This window comes from Peromyscus leucopus, chromosome 19 (genome assembly GCF_004664715.2).
Source record: "Peromyscus leucopus breed LL Stock chromosome 19, UCI_PerLeu_2.1, whole genome shotgun sequence".
Taxonomy (NCBI): domain Eukaryota; kingdom Metazoa; phylum Chordata; class Mammalia; order Rodentia; family Cricetidae; genus Peromyscus; species Peromyscus leucopus.
Window position 1 is genome coordinate 67,759,250 of NC_051079.1, and position 20,506 is coordinate 67,779,755.

The 20,506-nt window shown below is 46.6% G+C and overlaps 1 protein-coding gene across 2 annotated transcripts; it reads right to left on the reverse strand.

Annotated features, from left to right (window-relative positions):
• Positions 1 to 2,335: 2,335 nt before the first annotated feature.
• On the reverse strand, positions 2,336 to 12,393 carry Rbfa (ribosome binding factor A). 2 transcript variants are annotated; one of them, XM_037197215.1, is made up of 6 exons: positions 12,319 to 12,393; positions 9,130 to 9,349; positions 8,439 to 8,551; positions 5,353 to 5,437; positions 3,502 to 3,575; positions 2,336 to 3,109 (listed from the first exon to the last, which is right to left on the reverse strand). In XM_037197215.1, exons 2-6 carry the CDS (start codon positions 9,307 to 9,309, stop codon positions 2,719 to 2,721), a joined length of 843 nt encoding a protein of 280 aa, XP_037053110.1. In that variant the 5' UTR covers positions 9,310 to 9,349; positions 12,319 to 12,393; the 3' UTR covers positions 2,336 to 2,718. The 2 variants fall into 2 exon arrangements, with proteins under 2 accessions (XP_037053110.1, XP_028727827.1); XM_028871994.2 differs by having other exon boundaries at positions 12,102 to 12,388.
• Positions 12,394 to 20,506: the final 8,113 nt, after the last annotated feature.

Sequence of the window (20,506 nt, forward strand, 5' to 3'; positions counted from 1 at the left end):
ACATATATACATGTGACAAACCATGAATGCACGAGACACACCAGGGACTCCCATGTGTGCATGTTCTCCTTAGGATACACTCTTGAGGCTGCATGTAAGAATGTAGACTGTACTGCTGTATATAACTAGAATTTAGGTGAGGCTATTACGGGACTGGGTGGGGAATGACAGACGCACTCCTCCCGAGTCTGAAGTTTTGTTCTTTTCGTTTTGTTTCTGAGACAGGGTCTTGCTGTATAACCTAGGCTGGGGACTCAATTCCCTTGCCTCTCTCTCTTTGCCTCCTGAATGTTCAGATTATGGGCCTGAGTTACCATGACCAGCGTGGAGCTGTTTTAAACAGGACAACTGCCACCAGGAGGTGCAAGTTCCTGAATAAGGTGAAAGTCCATGAAAAGGACACTTACTTATGGTTAGCCGCAGATGAAGGCAGAATGCTGGCTTACTCCATCTCAGCTGGGAGTGTATACACAGTGAGTTAGGACTCAAGTTCCTCTCTGTGTGGGTCCTGAACTGCTGAAGGTGACATGACAGAGTAGCTGGGTTCTTAAGCATGGACTCTGTAGGTCACAAGGTCCACTGTTTTGCTGTCAACCTAACAGATGCTGACTTGATTACACTTGTACCAGAAAGACAGCTGACCGCTGGCTATGACTGCTGAGTGGCTGGATGTCACTGGCTATTATTGGAGTGATCAGATGTCATTATGGCACCCGTAGCCATCTGAGCGCAAGCAGAGTGAGCAATGAGTCCCACTCAACAGTGCTCCGAGGCACGGCCTGCAACCCCGCTTCAGCTCACTGGAAACTGATATCCTTTCTACAGTCTCAGCACCATGGTTTCACTCTTGAGCCTCTTGTTGATGTGTTGGCTGCTTAAAACAAACCAGAGGATAATTTACAAATTTAAATTTGTAAACTATCCAGAGGAGCTTCACCTTGGAGCTCATACAAACAATTTAGCACAACAGAGCTGTTCACAGCTTGGGTCCAAGAGCCACAGACTCCCGAGGGCATAAAGATGAGGTCAGCTAGAACAAAGAATTTTAGGAAATCCATACATGGGAGAGGGGGTCAGAAGCATCAAGAAAAAAAGTCTGTCACTATGGGGTAATCATATCTAGGTCACAGCCAGGGCTACTTGGGCACCCCTTCAAATCTGTGAAACACTCTTTCTGCTCCATCCCAGCCTCCACACAAAGCTGTTTAAGAAGCCATACAGAACCTCCCTTCAAGTGGTTGGTCAAGGGGGCTCCAGCACCCCTCCCCGGAAAAAGTAAAAGCCATTATCTTTGTTCTTACTTGTCCAGCAGATCTTGACGGTAACACCCTATTGCTGGAGATACCACACACACGCTGGTCACAGGACACGGAGTATTCAAGTGGACACTGGCCTGCAAACGTTCTCCCTGCCGGCTAGCTTTCATAGTATTAGAAGACGTTATGCAAGCTGCTGCGGAAAAAAGTCATCAAACACCTTACTGAGCTATGAACCTGTGAGCAAGACATGCCCATCAATGCAACAGAGGCATGGTATGGTATAGCAGTAACCACTTACTTTCTGATTGGATTTAAGGTCCACTCTACAGAAGGGAACTCATGCCTGGCACTGGCACTGTAAACTTGATCAAGAACCTGTGCCTGGGAGGTCACAGGCTCCAGAGAACCTACTCCTATCATTTTGCTTACATGGACATAGCGTCAAACTGCCTTCGAAATACTTCTCTTTATACCCACACATTAGCGTAGCTCTTAGTTCATCAGAGAGTGGACAGCAGTATTCACAGACTCACAACTTGTCACAGTACAGAGAAGTACATGAGTGACTGTGGCCCTAAATGGGATGTATCTACAGCACACTCCATCGCCCTCAGATCTCCAGGAAGAATTTTCGAGAGAGGGGTGGAAAGACTGTCAGAGCCAGAGCTTAGGAAGGACCGGGGCAAAACAGTATCTTGGCCATGACAGGTCACGGCACTCATGACCTCACAGCGGCTGGCTGCCTGCACAGGATCATCAAGCCAGTCTCCATCCAGCATGGACGGAGGAGAGTCTCACAGGGCCTCAGCCTAGCCCAGGAGACATTGGCGGCTGATGACTGCTGGGGAAGGGTCAGTTTTCTTTAGGGGCAGCACAGACGTAGCCCCCGGCAGGCTGTCTGTGCTCCTGTGATAGCCCTACACCCCTGCACATAGGGGCGGCACAAATTAGATTCCGTGAGACATGAAGTTAGTAGGGAGACTTAGGGGGCAGAAATCCTAGAATAGTTAGAAGGGAGACAAAAGAAGTAGATATTATCAAAATATAGTGTACATATGTATGAAACTCTCAAAGAATACACACAAAATATTTTATTAAAAAAGAAGTCATCCGGGGACCAGGGGCCAGGCACCGTTAACTGGCTGTGGAGATCTGCAGATGGAGGCCTACGGTTCTGTGTATAACTCTCCTGCCGCTGAGGCCAGGCTGTCTGTGCCGGCAGCTGTGAGGGAAGATGTATCACGTCTGTGAGTCTCTCGGGGATGTCATTTATTTTTCAGTTACACGTGAATGTTGAAGAAAAGCCAGTGAGTTAGGACAGGAAATTGTACAAGTAGCTGAATGACAAGCGGCTAAGGATGGCCTCCACCAGAGCTCCGTCTCATCAGCCGTCTCTCAAGTGCAGACCACACGCTGCAGGCTGGCCCACAGGCGGGCAGGCAGCACTGAGGCCTCACCCCTAGCCCTGTTCTCTTCTGTCACAGAGCCCCTGCTGCAGGCCGTCCCCTCTAGCCTCCGCTTCCCACTCCTCTTCTGCCCCCTGGGCTTGGCACTCATACTCTGTGGTGCTGTCCTCCTCGTCCTCATCCTCCTCACCCAAAAGGAAGCTTCTGGGGGAAGAGTCCTGGTGCCGGCGGGATGGTGGCTTCTTTCTCCTTCTCAGCAAATGAGTCAGGTCAGGCGCCTGCTCCCGCCCTGATGGCGGTGCCAGGCTCATACAGGGGAGTCCTTTCTCCTTCTTGCGTTTGTACTCCATTATCTGCTTATTCAGTGCCTCGTGGTCGATCCCACACAGATTTGGGGGTGCGGCTGGTTCTAGGGCGTCATGTGATGGCAGGGCATCAGGGTTCCTGGGGGGTGAGGGGAGAGAAGAGAAGCCTTCACACAGAGACAAACTAAGCTCCAAGCCAGGGAGTTTGGACCAAAGCATCTGCATAGAACACTTGTTACATCTCCTCACACTTCTGAACTTGCTGAGGGTGACAGGGACGTGGAAAGGGGGTCCTGGCTTAGGTTCTTCAGAGTTACAGGCAGTGGCTGGTATGGCCAATGTGTGCATCCCCAGCTTCCCTCACCCGGGCATGGCGGTGGATGGGCAGCCACCCAGCACTATGCAGACAAGTGCTAGACCCACCCAGGGCAGGTACCACAGGGCAATGTGGGCTAGTGGAGGCACAGACTGAGAGGCTGCTGTAGCCTAAGCATCTGTCACAGGGATGAGAAAGATGTCCACACGCCTCACCTCAGACCATCTTGTGGCAAGTCATCCTTTTCATCCAGGGGTCCAAAGTCGGCCACCGCCAGTAACCGATCTACCTGAAAAGAAAGCATGGGGTGGCAGGTCACAGCTCCTACCCTCTACTTCCAAGGACTGCGTCACAGCCTCGCACACAGCCCAGCGCCAGTTTCATGGCTTCAGTTAATACCACTGCAGATGCTTCTCAAGGCAGTGCTGTGACAGATGACTCACACCCCTGCTGGACTCTGACCTGTCACAAGTTCCCCGACAATGCCTGAGGCTTCTAGAACTTGTAACATTAGACAAGTCTGTGAGGAAAATAAACACTGGATGACTTGTGTAACTATTATTTACTAGTTTCTAAAGTAGTTTTGCAAAACGACTCCATTTTGCCACAGAACTGGAGTATTTGAGAAAGGGAAGCTTCCAGCAATGCCAGAACAGACATGAAGGTCAGTCCCAGCCACAGGGGCCCACTCTGTGGGATCAAGAGGCCTGAACCAAAGCAGGAACACTCAGGAGGCAGAAGACAATCGGATCTCTGAGAGTTTAAGGTCAGCCTGGACTACAAAGCAAGTTCTAGGCCAGCCAAGGCTACAAAATGAGACTCTGTCTTAAAAAAATAAAGTAAATGAAGTGAAACCTAAAATTGTATTCATTAAAGTTTAATGACTATAAAGTATAAAAGTAAAGTATAAAAAGCTAATTATTTGGGCAGGGGAGATGGCTCAGTGGGTAAAGACACTTGAGGCCAAGCCTAGAGACCTGAGTAGGATCCTCAGGACAGACATGGTAGAAGACTGTCCTCTGACCTCCACACTCACTGTGCTGGCCAGCTTTATACCAACTTGACACAAGCCAGAGTCATTTGCGAAGAGGAAACCTCAACTGAGAAAATGTATTTTCTAGCCTGAGGAGCATTTTCTTAATTAGGGACTGATGGGGGTGCCCAGCCCACGGTGGTTGGGGCCACTGTAGATGGTCCTCAGGTGTATACAGAAGCTGGCTGAACAAGTCATGAGGAGCAAGGTGATAAGCAATCCTGCTACACAGTCAGTCCCTGCTTCCAGGTTACTACTATCCTGTTTGAGTTCCTGCCATGAATTCTCAGTGATGGACTGGGATATGGAACTGTAAGCTCAAATAAACCCTTTCCTCCCACCCACACACAGAGAAGTGAATAAACATGGCTGGCTGGAGAGATGGCTCAGTGGTTGGGAACGGTAGCTGCTCTCCCAGAGGATCTGGGTTCAAGTCCCAGCACCCACACTCTAGTTCCTGGGATCAAATGCCCTTTTCTGGCCTCAGAGGATAATATACACACATGGTGCAGTCATACATAGAGGAAAAACACTCATACACATACATTTTTACATATTTATTTGCTTGTTTGTTTGTTTTGTTTTTTGAGGCAGGGTTTCTCTGTGCAGCTTTGGAGTCTGTCCTGGAACTCACTCTGTAGCCCAGGCTGGCCTCGAACTTACAGAGATCCGCCTGCCTCTGCCTCCCGAGTTCTGGAATTAAAGGCGTGTTCCACCACCACCTGGTACACATAACATTTTTAAAAATCTAATAAATATCAGGGTGGTGGTGGTGCATGCCTTTAATTCCATTACTTGGGAGACAGAGGCAGGCGGATTTCTGAGAGTTTGAGGCCAGCTTGGTCAACAGAACAAGTTCCAAGACAGCCAGGGCTACACACAGAGAAATCCTGTCTTAAACCAAAACCAAACCAAACCAAACCAAACCAAAACAAAAACCCAAACTAATAAATAAAAAAAGGTTTGTTCTGGTGTACATGAGATTTAAAAAGAAAGACAAAGAACAAAAGAGCTAATTATTGAAAAAGCTCACCTCAGCCAGAATGATGTCTTTTTTGTCTTGAATGAACACTAGGGGTGGAACATTTCTCAGGATCTGCTGAGACATCAGAAGGTGCCTGAGCAAAGAGCACACATTTAGTGGAGAGGCTCTAAACACAAACTACATCAGACTCACCAAGTTACCAGGCTGTAAGGGAGGCAGGAAGAGGAGGGGAGGGGAGGCAAGTGGGGGGAGAAGCGAAGCTCTGGAGACGCCCTTTTCAAACGTCTCATCACTAGAGATGAAGGTGCTCCACACCACGGCTGGCCTTCACTCTTCCCAATGAGGAAGCTGTCTGGATTGGAGCGCTGCCTCTAACTTAGTAACAGCATCCTCTACTCAGTAGATGCTTCCTGGAAGGACTCCCACCTGACATCCCAGCATGCTAGAGATGTACAGCCCAGTCATGTGATACAGACCAGCCATGAGGTCTAGGCCCTGCAATCCCTTGAAACTTTGACACCAAATTCTGGGCAGCTGCAATAGTCTCAAAGAGGCATTCAATTCAGCTAACTTTCTAATTGCGTCCAACCAAAACCATGTTTGGTTAACAGTAAACGATGAAATTGGTCCTTCTTTGATAGTTGCAGACACTCTTTATGGAAGCGGATGCCCAGTGACCCTTGCAGAGAACACAAGACAGATGGACAAACAGACATGCTGGACGAAGCCCCACACATGGATTCCTGAGAGAGAATAATATGTGAAGGGAGGGGCAAGAGCTACAGGGAGGAGCTGGATGTACGTGGGAAGCATCCAACTCTGAGATCTGTGGCCAGCTGGGTTTCTGCCTTTTTTTTTTTAACTGAATAAACTGAGTGTGATGGCTGGTTTTGTGTCCACCTGACACAAGCTGGAGTCATCAGAGAGGAAGGAGCCTCAGTTGAGGAAATGCCTCTATGAGATCCAGCTGTAAGGCGTTTTCTCAATTAGTGATCAAAGGGGGAGGGCCCAGCCCAGGGTGGGAGGTGCCATCCCTGGGCTTGTGGTTCTGGGTTCTATAAGAAAGCAGGTTGAGCAAGCCATGGGAAGCAAGCCAGTAAGCAGCACCCCTCCATGGTCTCTGCATCAGCTCCTGCCTCCAGGTTCCAACTTTGCTTGAGTTCCTGTCCTGACTTTCTTCAATAATGAACAGCAATGTGGAAGTGTAAGTCAAATAAATCCTTTTCTCCCCAACTTGCTTTTTGGTCACAGTGTTTCATCATAGCAATAGACACCCTAAGACACTGAGTAACTTCATTATGTCCAAGAAGCTCATCAATTTTCAAAATTTTGGGTCTCCGGATTCTTTACAATTTTAAGAAGTTATTGAGAATGGCCAACAACTTTTTTGTTTGTTTTTCGAGACAGGGTTTCTCTATGTAGCCCTGGCTGTCCTGGAACTGGCCCTGTAGACCAGACTGGCCTTGAACTCACAGAGATCCTCTGCCTTCTGAGTGCTGGGATTAAAGGCGTGCAGTACCAACCAATGACTTTTTTTTTTAATGTTGTTCTATTGATGTTTACTGTTAGAAATTAAATTTAAGAAACTTAAAAATGACAAATTTTAAGTCATTTAACATAATAAACCGCCCAAGTGCTGGCAAACACGTAATAAAAAACTGACTTTTCAAGTATTGGCAGCAGGGGCTTTGCCTTTTTGTCTGCACGCTTTTGAGGCCCAGCTCAGCAGAAGCCAGTCGTGCTCCACTCTGCATCTGCTTCCTGTTGCTATTTTTACTGATGCACACAGAACTGTGGCCTCACACAGATAACAAACTGAGGAAAGCAAATATATTAATAGTCCTTAGCAAAGTATGGATCATCCCCGACCCTCTGTAAACCCTGACAAGTTAAGCATCACATTAAAATGCAGCAGGGTCTATCAGGTTAATGCGCCTTCTCCCCATGTGTGGCTTTACAATCTGTGTGCTTGCTGACAACCAGGTCCAAACCTTACTCAGTACTGTGTGGCACTGTGAAGTTATGACCCCACGAGAAGAGCCGTGGAGTTATTCAGGCTATCCAGCTCACGGAGGATGCCAACTGCTCCAATTCTGGAAGGTTACATTTTGCTACCAGCATTGGGCATGACCAGCTGTTTGTTCTGTAGTGATTCACTAGTTTCTTCAGCGATGTTTGCCAAAAACCTACACTTGAGCAGATGGAGGAATTCCTTTACCTCTGTGTGTGTGTGTGTGTTGTGTGTGTGTATGTGTGTGTATACATGTATGTGTATACATGTGTGTGTATGTGTGTGTGCATGTATGTGTGTGTATATGTGTATGTGTGTGGGGGGTGGGGGGTGGGTGTGTGTGTGCACAGAATACCCTAGGGCAGGGCAGAAGACTTGCCTGTGTTTCCCATTAAGGGCCAATTTTTTTGTTTGTTTGTTTTGTTTTTGTTTTTTGAGACAGGGTATCTCTGTGTAGCCTTGGCTGTCCTGGAATTCACTATATTGACCAGGCTGGCCTCGAACTCACAGAGATCCGCCTGCCCCTGCCTCCTGAGTGCTGAGAATAAAGGCGTGCGCTACCACCACCTGGCTCAAGAGCCATTTTTTTCCCCCAGACAGGGTTTCTCTGTGTGACTTTGCGCCTTTCCTGGAACTCGCTCTGTAGCCCAGGCTGGCCTCGAACTCACAGAGATCCGCCTGCCTCTGCCTCCCGAGTGCTGGGATTAAAGGCGTGCGCCACCACCGCTGGCTGTATTTTTATTTTTTGACTTGTTCATCCAGGATACTTTAAGGTGATTGAGGCGCTGTGTAAGCATGGGCAGTCAGCATGGGCAGAGGCACACTAGGAACTCCAGGAACACTGCGCAGTGAGGCAGTCAGAGCTTCCTAGTACTGTCAAAATAATTCGTGCCTCAGAGAGCCCTGAAAGGACCTCTGGAGCCCTATAAAATTTTTAAGAAATCTGATTAGATTAGGTCTTCTAGCAAAATGTAACTTATAGTCTAAAATTAAGGAAATGCTTCCAAGATTTTCCTTAAAAGCAAAAATCCTCAATGAGAAATTTTAAACGTTTACCTACAAACAGCCAGGCCAGTTAAGGCTGAGGCAGAAGGCAGTACGTGCAGAAAGTGAACACCATCACCTGATGTAGGCAGCGCTCCTCTGCAGGATGGCCTCCGTGTGCCTGTTCCGGTCTGCAGAGACACCTATCTTCCAGTACACTCGGCAGGCGGAGAAGTCTGAAGTCACAGAGACCTGAGGTGCACCCCAACTGCAAGTTACTTTAGGTTTACAGTCTTCACCGTTCACACAGTGTATCAGGGATAAGGACTACAGCTTCTTTCGCCTCTTACACCCAGAAGATTATTCTGGTGATGCCTGCCGGAGACCACAGCATTCATGGCGGGGAAGTAGAGTCACAGACATCCAAGCTCACTGACCTTTCTCTCAATTCAACCCCATGTGCTCCACAGCATCGCTGCATGGCAACCTTTCCAGATGCAGGGAATTGGAGATGAACAACTGCCAACTATTTCTTCTTCAACTCAATCCCATCTAGGAAGATGGAGGACCCTCCCTCGCTTTATGAAGGCAAAGACTGTGGATCCTCACCACATCCCTAAACTTCTAACGCTTTGTCTTGTCACACTGGCTGGTGCTGTGCAGTCCCCGTCCCTCACCCAAGCAGAGGAAAAAGCTCTGTTTCTGCACCTTGTCCCCTGACTTAAATCAGAGTTGGCACCACCTCTGAGGCCCCAAACTAAGACCTCAGGTATGATGGGTTCAGGCGAAACTAAGCCTGTGCCCTGCCCCCAACCCTGACCTGTGCTCACCTTGGAGAGCTCCACATTCAGTTCGTAGACCTCCTGGCTCACTTCAGGAGTGCACAGCAATTCCGTCAGTGCTTTGTAGAGAAGGCCATTGATGGCTTTCAGGCGGACAGTGTCTTCCTTCTTGGCCTTCTTTAAGGTGCTCTTTGTGAGGAACTCAAACTTGGATGGCTTGTGAGTCATGTGAGACCCCAGGGATGGACTTTCATACCAAAACTTCTTTCTATATCAAGAAAACAAAAATTAGATGGGGGGGGGGCGGCTCTGGAGAAACGGCTCAGTGGTTATGAGCATTAGTTACTCTTTCAGAGGACCTGGGTTCAGTTCCCACATGGTATCTCACAATCACTGTTCCCAGAGAATCTGATGCCCTCTTCAGACCTCCACAAATACTAGACATGCACATGGTGCACATCACATACATGCAGCCAAAATACTCATACATATAAAATAAAAAGGGTTTTGGTTGGTTGGTTGGTTTTCTGGCCTCTGACTTACAGAGATCACCTGCCTCTGCCTCTGAGTGCTGGGATTAAAGGTGTAAACAAATCTTTAAAACTGACATACATAGTTTGGGTGGTTATAGTGGTGATGGTGGTGGTATGCCTTTAAACTCAGCACTAGAGAAAGAGCCAGGCAGATCTCTGTGAGGTCATAGGCAGCCTGGTCCACAGAGTGAGTTCCAGGTCAGTCAGGGTTACATGAAGAAACTCTGTTTTAGGCCAGGCAGTGATGGTGCATGCCTTTAATTCCAGCACTTGGGAGGCAGAGCCAGGTGGATCTCTGTAAGTTTGAGGCCAGCCTGGTCTACAGAGCAAGATCCAGAACAGGCACCAAAACTGCACAGTGATACCCTGTCTCAAAAAACCAAAACCAAAAACAAAAAAAAAAAAAAAAAGAAAGAAAGAAAAAGAAAAAGAAAAGAAAGAAAGAAACCCTGTTTTGAAAAACCACACACGCCGGGCGGTGGTGGCGCATGCCTTTAATCCCAGCACTTGGGAGGCAGAGGCAGGCGGATCTCTGTGAGTTCGAGGCCAGCCTGGTCTACAGAGTGAGATCCAGGAAAGGCACAAAGCTACATAGAGAAACCCTGTCTCGAAAAACCGAAAAAAGAAAGAAAAAAGAAAGAAAAGAAAAACCACACACACACAAACATAACCTCATACATATAAATCTTAGGGGCGGTATCTTTTTTTTTAATAATTAGATGGGATAGTTATGAAAGTTAAGAAAAGAGTTGCGTGAACTAGGTCAAAAGATTGACACTTCAAGTGTAGGGTGCTGGCATGGGGCATGGGGCATGTTAACAACCACTGAAGTTTAGTGGACAACATGACTGTGGGAATGGGACAGAAGAGTTTTAACACAACCCTGTAATTCTGACTTGTGTCTATCTACAGCGGGAAGATGGAAGGGCCTTGAGATTTTATCTCCAGCATTCACGAAAGCGCTATGGTCATTCATGAAGATAAAGGCTGGTGGTTCTGAAGTGCTCAACTGAACAGTTAGGAGACTGAGGGAGTCTCACCGCTCCTGTTAGAACAGAACAGTCAGGAGACTGAGGGGATCTCACCGCTCCTGTTAGAACAGAACAGTCAGGAGATTGAGGGAATCTCACCGCTCCTGTTAGAACAGAAGGGACTTCTAGGATGGTAGGGAAAGAGGACAAACGCTCCAGAAAAGAACAAAATGCTCACAAGTAGAGGGACCAAAGACCAGATATACCAACAAAAGCATGGGCCCACCCGGCTCCCAGACCCTGCTTTCCAGCACAGTAACCTGGGCTCCACATCAGAATGGCTGCTTCTTAGGGCTGGGGAGGGGCACATGTAAGATGAACTTAGGACATCCTGAAGTGCCAGACAGACTCACTAAACATGGGGTGCATCAAGGAAGCAAAGTGGGTGAGAGGGCTGCTGATGACCAAAGGTGGAACACCTTGAGCAAAATAAAGTAATAGCTGATAACCACTTGTCCATACTGGTGAGTGAGTAAATGAAGGGGCACATCTCCCACAAAGAACTCCAAATAACCTACGGTCACAATTCTTCACCTCTTAAGGGCAGAGGCTACACACAGCAACTTCCTACCAAAAATGACAAAAGGGACACCTAACACCGCAGGACACGGTGAGCACAGTGGTTAGACACGCCCTTGATAAAACGGTGTTTCTCCTCTGTTACTTTTCCCCCAACTCCACGACCACATATAATCACGAAGAAAACATCAAATCGCAGTGGTGTGCAACCACACAACTTCCAACCAGGACTTCCCAAAACTGTTAGAGCTGTCAAATAGGGAAAGACTGAACACAGCCGTCTAGCTACCACGTCTGAATAGGAAAGGGCATTAAGGATGCCACATTAACATCAGTTCTGATAGAGAATCTGAGGCCAGTCTCCGAACTATGCACTTCTTCAGTAAACCTAAAAACCACCTGTAAAATCATTTGTTAAAACAACCCCCCCCCAAAAAAATATTAACTGGCTTATCACATTTAGTACACTCTAAGATGCTATGGAAATCAAAGTATCATTTTCTTATTTTGTTTTTGTTTTTTGAGACAGGGCTTCTCTGTTTAGCCCTGGCTATCCTGGAACTCATGCTATAGACCAAAGGTGGGTGGCCTTGAACTCAGAGATCCCCCGCCTCTGCCTCCAGAGTGGGATTAAAGACGTGCGACGCCACCGCCCCGCGAAATCAAAGTATTTTATCGTATGTTTATTATTAAAAATATCTAATTAAGACAAAAATGTATGCAATGTGAGGTTTCAGGAGGCTTAACACTGTATAAAAAGAACCTGAAAGTGTAGTGGGAACGCGGGAATTGTCAAAGGTTAAACTGCACGAATATCAGACATCTATGCCCACGGTCCCGACCCAGTCCCTCCCGGACATCTGTCCCCTGCAGAAACCGCCTCCATCCAACCGTGCACAGGCGCCCGGGCCCGCAGCGCACCCTGGCCGCTGCGTACCTGGTTTTCGAGGCAAATTTCTTGAGCAAGTTCCTGCTGCCGCAGGAAGCGACCGAGGTGTGCAGGGCCTGCGAGCGGCTGGGAAGGAGCGCGGCCGCATGGCCGCCCCGCAGGGCCTGCAGCCGCGCGCAGGAGCCCCTCAGCCCCGCGGCCCCGGCCCACATTCCTCCTCGGAGCGCGCGGCCCGCAAACACGAGTGGGAGGGAGCACGACTGACCGGTGTGTGAGCCTTAGATGATTAAAGCCTTAGATGACCGGACAACCGGAAGACCACAGCCATGAGTGGGCGGGGCTAACCGACATGTGGGCGGGGCTATGCCTTGGAGTGACGACTGCAAGGGGGCGGGGCGCCAACAGTGCGCGGTGTGGCCCGGGGCCCAAACCACCTAGCATTTTTCTTTTTTACCCACTATTTATTTTGTTATTTATTTATATGGAAGCAGGTAGGGCGTGTATGGCACAATGCAGGTGCCGCCGGAAGCCAGAGGAAGGCGTGGGATCCCCTGGAGCCAGAGTTAAGAGAGTTGAAAATTGCCTGATGGATTGCTGGAAACTCAACATCCCTCTCCGGAAAAGCAGCCAAGTGCTCTTAATAGTTCAGCCATCTCTTCAGCCTAACCCCCCAGCTTATTTTAAATCAAGGCCGCGGTGACAATACTGTAGTGAGCACTTCAAAAAGCTAGACGGATAGTTTGAACGTTTTCACCACTAAAGAAGGGCCATGTTTGAGGAGACAACTGAGCGTAAGACGATTCATACACGCAATGCAACCGTGTATGGAAGCAGTGTATGGTTGTCATCAATATTAATACTGTCTCTGGGTTGATGTATTAGTTTTAAGGTATTTTAGAAGGGTAAAAACCAGACAGAAAAAGAATTCAGAAGGCTTTGCATTCAGGCACTTGTGGTGAGGAGATGGGAGATGGACCAACTCCGCGCCTGCAGTCTCCCAAAGACTGTTTTCTTCGTTACTATTGGTAGTGTTCCTGCCCAGCTTTTTTTAAAACTAATTTATTTATTTTTTAAATTACACTCATGATATTAATCACATTTGTGGTATTCATAGATTACATTCGCAGTATTCATTCAATTACACACACACACACACACACACACACACACACACACACACACACATATATATATTTAATTTTAAATGTCGAATGTCATTTCTTGAAGGGGGTAGGAGGTCTTAATTACAGGCTTACATCACAATGGGAGGACCCTGGAGGGCAGAAGTTCGCTACTGATGTTTTACAATCTTGCATCTAAGCTGTTAACGCCCGTTATTCAGGATACACAGATAAGGAACTTCCCTTAAGCCTTCAGGAGGGTGGAACCTGGCAGGGAATTAGCATTGGGAGGATATCAAGGTCAAGGTCCGCAAGCAAGGCAACAGTTACCTAACACGGAGGGGGGCGGCAGGGCCCTGCAGGTCCCCCTTTTATTAAAAAATGAGCTTCTGACTTGGGTTGCGTGGGACGTCAGCAGGTCACCTTACCCATCATGGAGAAGCCTGCCCAGGCCACACAGGTGCTCTGTCTTAGGTTGGTGAGTGCCCCCCAGGCATTACCCATCTTTGAATACTCATTATCATACTGGCTCAATCGTGTGTGAGCTGCATGGTTAATTGCTGCCAAAGATCTCAAAGTGGCACTGGGCTTGCAATCTGTGTGTTCGATACAGAAAAGACCAACAGAGGTCCTATCTCACCCATAGCCAGTAGGCTAAAGGCAACTGAGCCATTCCCTTCCTTATGAGCCATACTGTACGTTGGAGTCCTTATAAGATAGTATCCCAAAAGCAACTGGAACTTGAGTTTATAAATTTATAATTTTCAAAGCCAATCAAGATGTATATAACTACTGAATTAAATTTATCATGCCCAATAGAATGAAAGATTAACTAACTGTAGTAGCTACTTTTGTTGCCAGGGTCTCCACTGTGCTAGCTGTAGTTAGCAATTATAAAATGGCAATCCCAGAAACAGTAGCAGCGGTGTGCACCATTGTTATAACAGCAACAGCGGCAGCAGCAATGTCAAATTCTCTTCTGGAGTGTGTGGACATCCACTGGCATGGATACAACTCCAGGAACACGAACCGCCAAGGCCCGTTTTTCTTGATCCGAGCATGACTTTGGCTGGCAGCTCTTCTGGAGAATCCAATCTCATGGCTACAGTTCCTAAGCTTACATTAATGCTTGCCAAAGCTGGCCATATTGGGCTCTCAATCTCCATTGGCATCAGAAGGGTAAATTTTTTTCATGATGACCCATTAGGTCTCTGTCATGTTGGGCTTCAGCAGCAGCCACAGGGAGTGTTCAGTGCTCAGGAATCCAAAGAGGAACCTCATTGTCCTGAGGAAAGACATAAACCAAACTCTGGGGCTACACCAACGCTAGATCGGGTCTCCTCCACGCACTAGTAGAAAGATCCTTCCATCGATCCAGAGGGTGATTTGCAACAGGAGCCCTCCAGTGCTTATCTGCATCGGATCCTCCAGCAGAATCCACTGATAAAAAAATTTAAAATATATAAAAACAAGGGAAAGAATAGAATGTGGAGAGGAATGATGAGTCCCTAGTTCTCCCTTTTTTAAACTTTAGTAAAATGTTTGTTTGTTTGTTTAATATTTCAAATTTTTCTATTTTTATTTATTTTTTATTGTTTAAAATTAATTAATTAATTTTTCTATTATCATCTTGATAGAGTATGTATTCTTATCTTAATAGTGAGATGTTTCATTGAGGCTTGCTCAGTAATTGAGTAAAACCGAAATTTATTATAAGCCACAGTCGTCCTAGGGACCTCCATGCTATATATATAGCCTCTATGGTTCTATGGGTTGTGGTCTGATTGTTCTTTATTTTATATCTAAAATCCACTTACGAGTGAGTACATACCATGACTGTCTTTCTGGGTTTGGGTTACCTCACTCAGGATGATTTTTTCTAGTTCCATCCATTTGCCTGCAAATTTCATGCTTTCATTGTTTTTCTCTGCTGAGTAGTACTCCATTGTCTATATGTACCACATTTTTTTCATCCATTCTTCCATTGATGGGCATCTAGGTTGTTTCCAGGTTCTGGCTATTACGAATAGTGCTGCTATGAACATAGCTGAGCATGTATCTTTGTGATATGAATCAGCATTCCTTGGGTATATGCCCAAGAGTGGGATGCCTGCCCTACTTTTTCCCTGTAGCATTTCCTCACCTCAACTCAAATAAACAGTCGTTTCTTAATTGGGGAGAAAATTTAGTACAGGGACATATAGAATTTAACAAGATGGAAGGTAACATGAATCAGTAGATCTAACCCAGAGTTTTCACCCAAATTCAAATTAAAAACAAGCGTTTTCATTTAAACCTGCTGTTTTCAGGCTGAGCTTTTGTTGTTAGTTGTTAAGGGCAATGACCTATTCTTTTAGCTATTTCTCCAGGTCATTCTGTTCCAGGTAGCAAGGGAAGTCATGGTCAGCAATAGACAGTGCTTTAATACAAGCAATGCTTTAAGTGAATCTCTCTCTCTCTCTCTCTCTCTCTCTCTCTCTCTCTCTCTCACACACACACACACACACACACACACACACACACACACACACACACACCAGACTCTAATAATCGGCCTTTTCTACTTTATTCTATCTCAGTAGAATGTGTGTGAACACTGATGTTTTCCCATAGGAGCCAAAGCGCCTGGTGCATGACAGCACATTATAAACAATGCCAGAGCAAGCCTGTGAACAGGGACGGGTAACTGGCTTTGTCCCGCTGTGGTGCTCCAATCCACTAGGAAAGACCAAAGACTTAGACTCAGTTCAAATTTAGATGAAATGAATTGATTCTTATTGCTAGCAGAAGGACGGCAGCCTTAGAGCCAAACAACATGCCTTGTGCAGGGGGCGTTAAGGTGGGGTCTTAAAGAGGGGCATCAGAAAGGTGTGCATTACAACTATCCATAGAATCCGCAAGCTAGGCAGGAAAATTGTTTTACTTCCTTCAGTTGTTTTTTTCTTTTCTGCTATATAGTAATAAAAAGATAAATCTTGCCAGGTAGTGGTGGTGCACGTCTTCAATCCCAGCACTCGGGAGGCAGAGGCAGGCCGATCTCTGAGTCTGAGGCCAGCCTGGTCTACAGAGCAAGTTCCAGGACAGCCAAGGCTACACAGAGAAACCCTGTCTGGAAACAAACGAGCAAACAAAAAGACCATTCCATCCTTTTCCCACAGCGATAAGTAAGTTTTACAGAAGCAAAGGCAGCTGTTAATACCCCACAGCCCATTATTTTCCTATTCTTGTCTCACCTGCAGGCCACTAGGATGTCCCAGGCATTCCAGAGCAAAGGTCAACAGCTCTTAAGGGATGCTTGGCTCCATATTAAAGTTTCTTTAGCCATCACAGGGAGCCTGTGTAAATTATTACTCAGGTCTAAGCAGGCTAATGACTGGGATAGAGCAGTTCATTTCTGGGTGGGCAATAACACAGTGCCAACAGGTTAAGGCTTGCTGTCATATCCCCACAGTCCAAACTAACTTGGAACACCCACTCACCTCAAAAAAAAAAATAGCCAGATGTATCAACCTTTGTCCACAGTAACACATGATAGGGAGACAAATGGTTGTTGTGTGGGAGAGGTCTAGAACATGTCTGTAGCCATTGTGGTGGTTCATATGTGCAATCCCAATCGTTGGGAGGCTGAGGTAAGAGGATTGCTTCAAGGGCTAGCCTGAGCTACAGAATAAGATCTCAAAAAAAAAGAAAGGAAAAAATCCTTTGTAACTCTTAGTAACTTACTCTGTGGTGAAACTGAATTGTACTGAGGGCATATTGGTACACGGTATAACTTCCATATAAATATATCACGTGGATATCAGTGATCAAATGTATTGGGAGTTTGAGATAAAGCTTCAGTCTCAAGATATATCAGTGAAAACTAACGAGAAAAACTGTATTTAGCTAACTTCTACACTAAGTAGTTCCATCTAAATTCACCATCCAGTGTAAATACTGGTAGATCAAAAGGTAAGGTGATCAAACTTGCTCAAAAGGACAAAAATGGCCAGAGGGCATGGTGACACACACCTGTGGTCCTTTCGGGAAAGGGGGCTGAGGGTTTGCTTTATCAGGGGCATGTAGATAACTGCTTTTGCTGAAAAGCACTAACATCTCTTGGCCCACAAGGTAAGAAGAAGCAGGATGAAAGCCTGGCGTCTCTGCCTGTATTTTACATCTCTTTTGTCTTAAAACTCAGGCTCCTGCGTAGCTCTGAAATAAGCACATTAGCCACTCAAAGACAGTCTATCTAAAAGTTGGTGATACTAAGCCTGCCATCCTGCTTCAAGACTAGAGCACAAAAATAAGAGGAGCTGAGGCATTTTGTGTCAATATTTGCAATGTCCAGGCATCCCCAAAAGTCACCTGAAAGACTCAAAAAGTCGTTGTCCTTAACCTGAAGTCACCCTGCATTCTAGGAACAGCAGACCCTCATGGACTAATCACTTTGTGATGATTACCCCCAAACAGTTACCTCAGAGGAACTTAGCTGTCCCCTCAAGCCGTGAGGACTTCTTTAGTCCACCTTGTAGAATAAACACTAAGAAAATGAATAAATAACCAGACTGCAGTTTAATCAAGACTGCTTAATCAGTCACAGCTCTTGGCATTGCCTCCATTCTTCCCCTACATCTAAAGCTCATGCTGCATGGTGCACACACTTACATTCCTAGTACTTTGCGAAGTAGAAGCCAGTGGATCCGGAGTTCAAGATCATCCTTACACCATAGTGAGTTCAAGGCCAGTCTGGGCTACGTGAGACTCTATCTGAGGAAAAAACAAAGTCATATCAATAGTACAGCACTGGGCTGATAGTTTAATTTCCATCTTCCCAACGTAGCTATGTTGATGGAAATCCTACACCCCCCCTCCCTTTGCCGGTTTTCGTTCGCTTTCTTTAGGGCAGATGGCTAGAACTGATGTGCTGGAGCTCCCAGAGTCTATGACTCTGGTTACAGCTTGAGCCCAGGATTTGTGGCCTGCCCAGACAATGTAGCAAGATCCTGTCTCAAAAGCAAACAGATGCAGGTGGTTGTTTTACAATAAGTTGCTTGAGCATTACCTCCCTCTTTGACTGTGTCTCTGTCTCTGTCATCTCCAGGGTGAGCCTTCTGAATGCTCAGAAGCTTCCTGGTGCAGAAGCTGTGCTGTGCCTAGAGACCTGCACCAGTCAGTCACGTGGGACAGGAAACAATGGCAGCCCTGTCTCACACCTGGACTTCAACCTCATGAGAGCTGCTGCTGGATTTCTGATGCCAACAAATAGTGATATGACATTTATTTCCAGTGGTAAATTTCAGGACAATCTACGCATGTCACAATAGGACACACAAAAGTCCACTTCTGTCTCCCATCTGGGCTGGAGAATTAAACTGGCACAAGCCAGATAATCAGGAGGAAGGTATTCTGTGGGACCAGCCCCCACACTTATTTACCCCAGGAACTCTTGAGGAATGAGGGATAAGAGACTTAAGTTAGAAATAGAGAGGGGGAAAAAAAACAGAGAAAAAACACAGGATAGACTCGAGTGGGCCTGGATCCTTATTAATCAGCCCAGAGCTTTATTCCAAAGGTTTATTTATAACAATGCCAAGGGGTGGAGCAAAAGACCTCTCCCTTGCTAGTTAGACCCTTACAAACACCGGGTACCCAGGCCCATGGTCCAATCAACCTCTTATGCAGTCCTGCTGGGTACGGTCACTAGGAAACCTAGTGGGTTACAACAGTATTCAAAGTTTTTAAATCCAAGTTTCCTGTTGCATGAACCCTGTGAGGAACTGTAGCTCCGCAGAGGGCCAGTCACACACACACCGCATTGGACAGAGCAGTAGGGCCTCAGGATGGCCAGGCCCAAGGGCTTAGACCAGAGCAGTCAGCTCCTAGAGATGTACTGGGGATGGGAGGGTCCTTTAGCAATGTTTAAATCGCTCCCGGTCCTCAGTGACAGTGGTAGGACAGGCTTGTCACTTCAGGGGAGGGCTCTGTAGCCCAGACTGACCTAAAACCCTAACCCTCAGCTTCTCAAGGGCTGCTATTACAGGTGTGCCCCACCATGCCTGGCTGAGAAGAACAGCTTTACACAGGAATTTCATCTCCTTTTAAGAAAAAATACAAGTCAGGGAATTTTTTTTTGTACCTGCTCATTTTTAAATGGCTTTAATTCAAAATAGTAGATAAATCAGTGCAGCATGTTCAGAGGTGGCATACTTTGAACTTCCTGATAACAAAACGTACTGGAAGTGACCATTTTCCACCATAGAAATAAAACAATATTTATTACTGTCTTTGTGATGAATTAAAGGTTTAAGTGCCTCAAGGCTTATCTCATGGGCTTAGCAGGCTCCCTGGTGCAGCCACACGTTTGGGCTGTGTGGCAGAGACTCGAGAGGATGTGTTGGATGGTGAGGATGAAAACCATGCAGGTGACAATAACACGGACAACAGAACTCAGAGAGTCATCTGCAAAGCAGCTGTTGTGGTATGCTATGCCAGAAACACGGACAGCTGTGTCTCCCCCCGATGCAGGAGTGTGCTGAAGAGCAGGGGATCCGCAGCTGGGTTGGTTTTGTTGTCTACTCTTCACCAAGTACTCTTCGTTTCCTATTCCTATTGCTTATTGGCAAACAGCTTCTTCTTCTTCTTCTTCTTCTTCTTCTTCTTCTTCTTCTTCTTCTTCTTCTTCTTCTTCTTTTTCAAGACAGAGTTTCTTTGTGTAACTTTGGAGCCTGTCCTGGATCTCGTTCTGTAGCCAGGCTGGCCTCAGACTCACAGAGATTTGCCTGCCTCTGCCTCCTGAGTGCTGGGATTAAAGGTGTGCGCCACCACTGCCTGGCTTAAACACAAACAGGTTCTTTTACTCCAATCTTATTAACTCTTATCTCAAATTATATCTTACATGGAAGGAGTGTGTGTGTGTGTGTAGGTTAATGGAGATTATGAAAGTTTTAAAGAGGTCCCACAGTTCAAAGAGGCCTTACTGGAGATAGAAGTGGTTAGAAAATAGGAGAAATCCAGCTGGAGATCTGCTGGAATTTCAGAGCTAAGCTGCAGGGTCTCCAGTATGAGACTTTAAGCTGACCTGAGGATTATAGCTGAGCCACAGAGCCATGGACTGTGGGGACAAGACACAGAAGCATAGAGGCAAGGTGCAAGATGTCCAGACAGACGAGCCGAAGGACAGGATCGCAGTTGGAGTGGGCCCCATCAAGCAACGAGATTCGTGTTGAGCTGAAGTGCCATGGGACAGACAGAGTACTGTGCCCGGTGGTCAGTTGACGCACACACTGGATCTTCCAATCAGGATATGCTATGTAAAGGAAGAATCAATTTACAACAAAAGGGGGGGGGGGA

Excerpts from the sequence above, each read along its gene's own strand:
- Rbfa (XM_028871994.2), bottom strand. The coding sequence starts at position 12,265 with ATGTGGGCCGGGGCCGCGGGGCTGAGGGGCTCCTGCGCGCGGCTGCAG. Across the intron at positions 8,552-9,129 it reads TGAATGTGGAGCTCTCCAAG|GTCTCTGTGACTTCAGACTT; the intron begins GTGAGCACAGGT and ends GGTGCACCTCAG. Across the intron at positions 3,576-5,352 it reads AAGACATCATTCTGGCTGAG|GTAGATCGGTTACTGGCGGT; the intron begins GTGAGCTTTTTC and ends CTTTCTTTTCAG.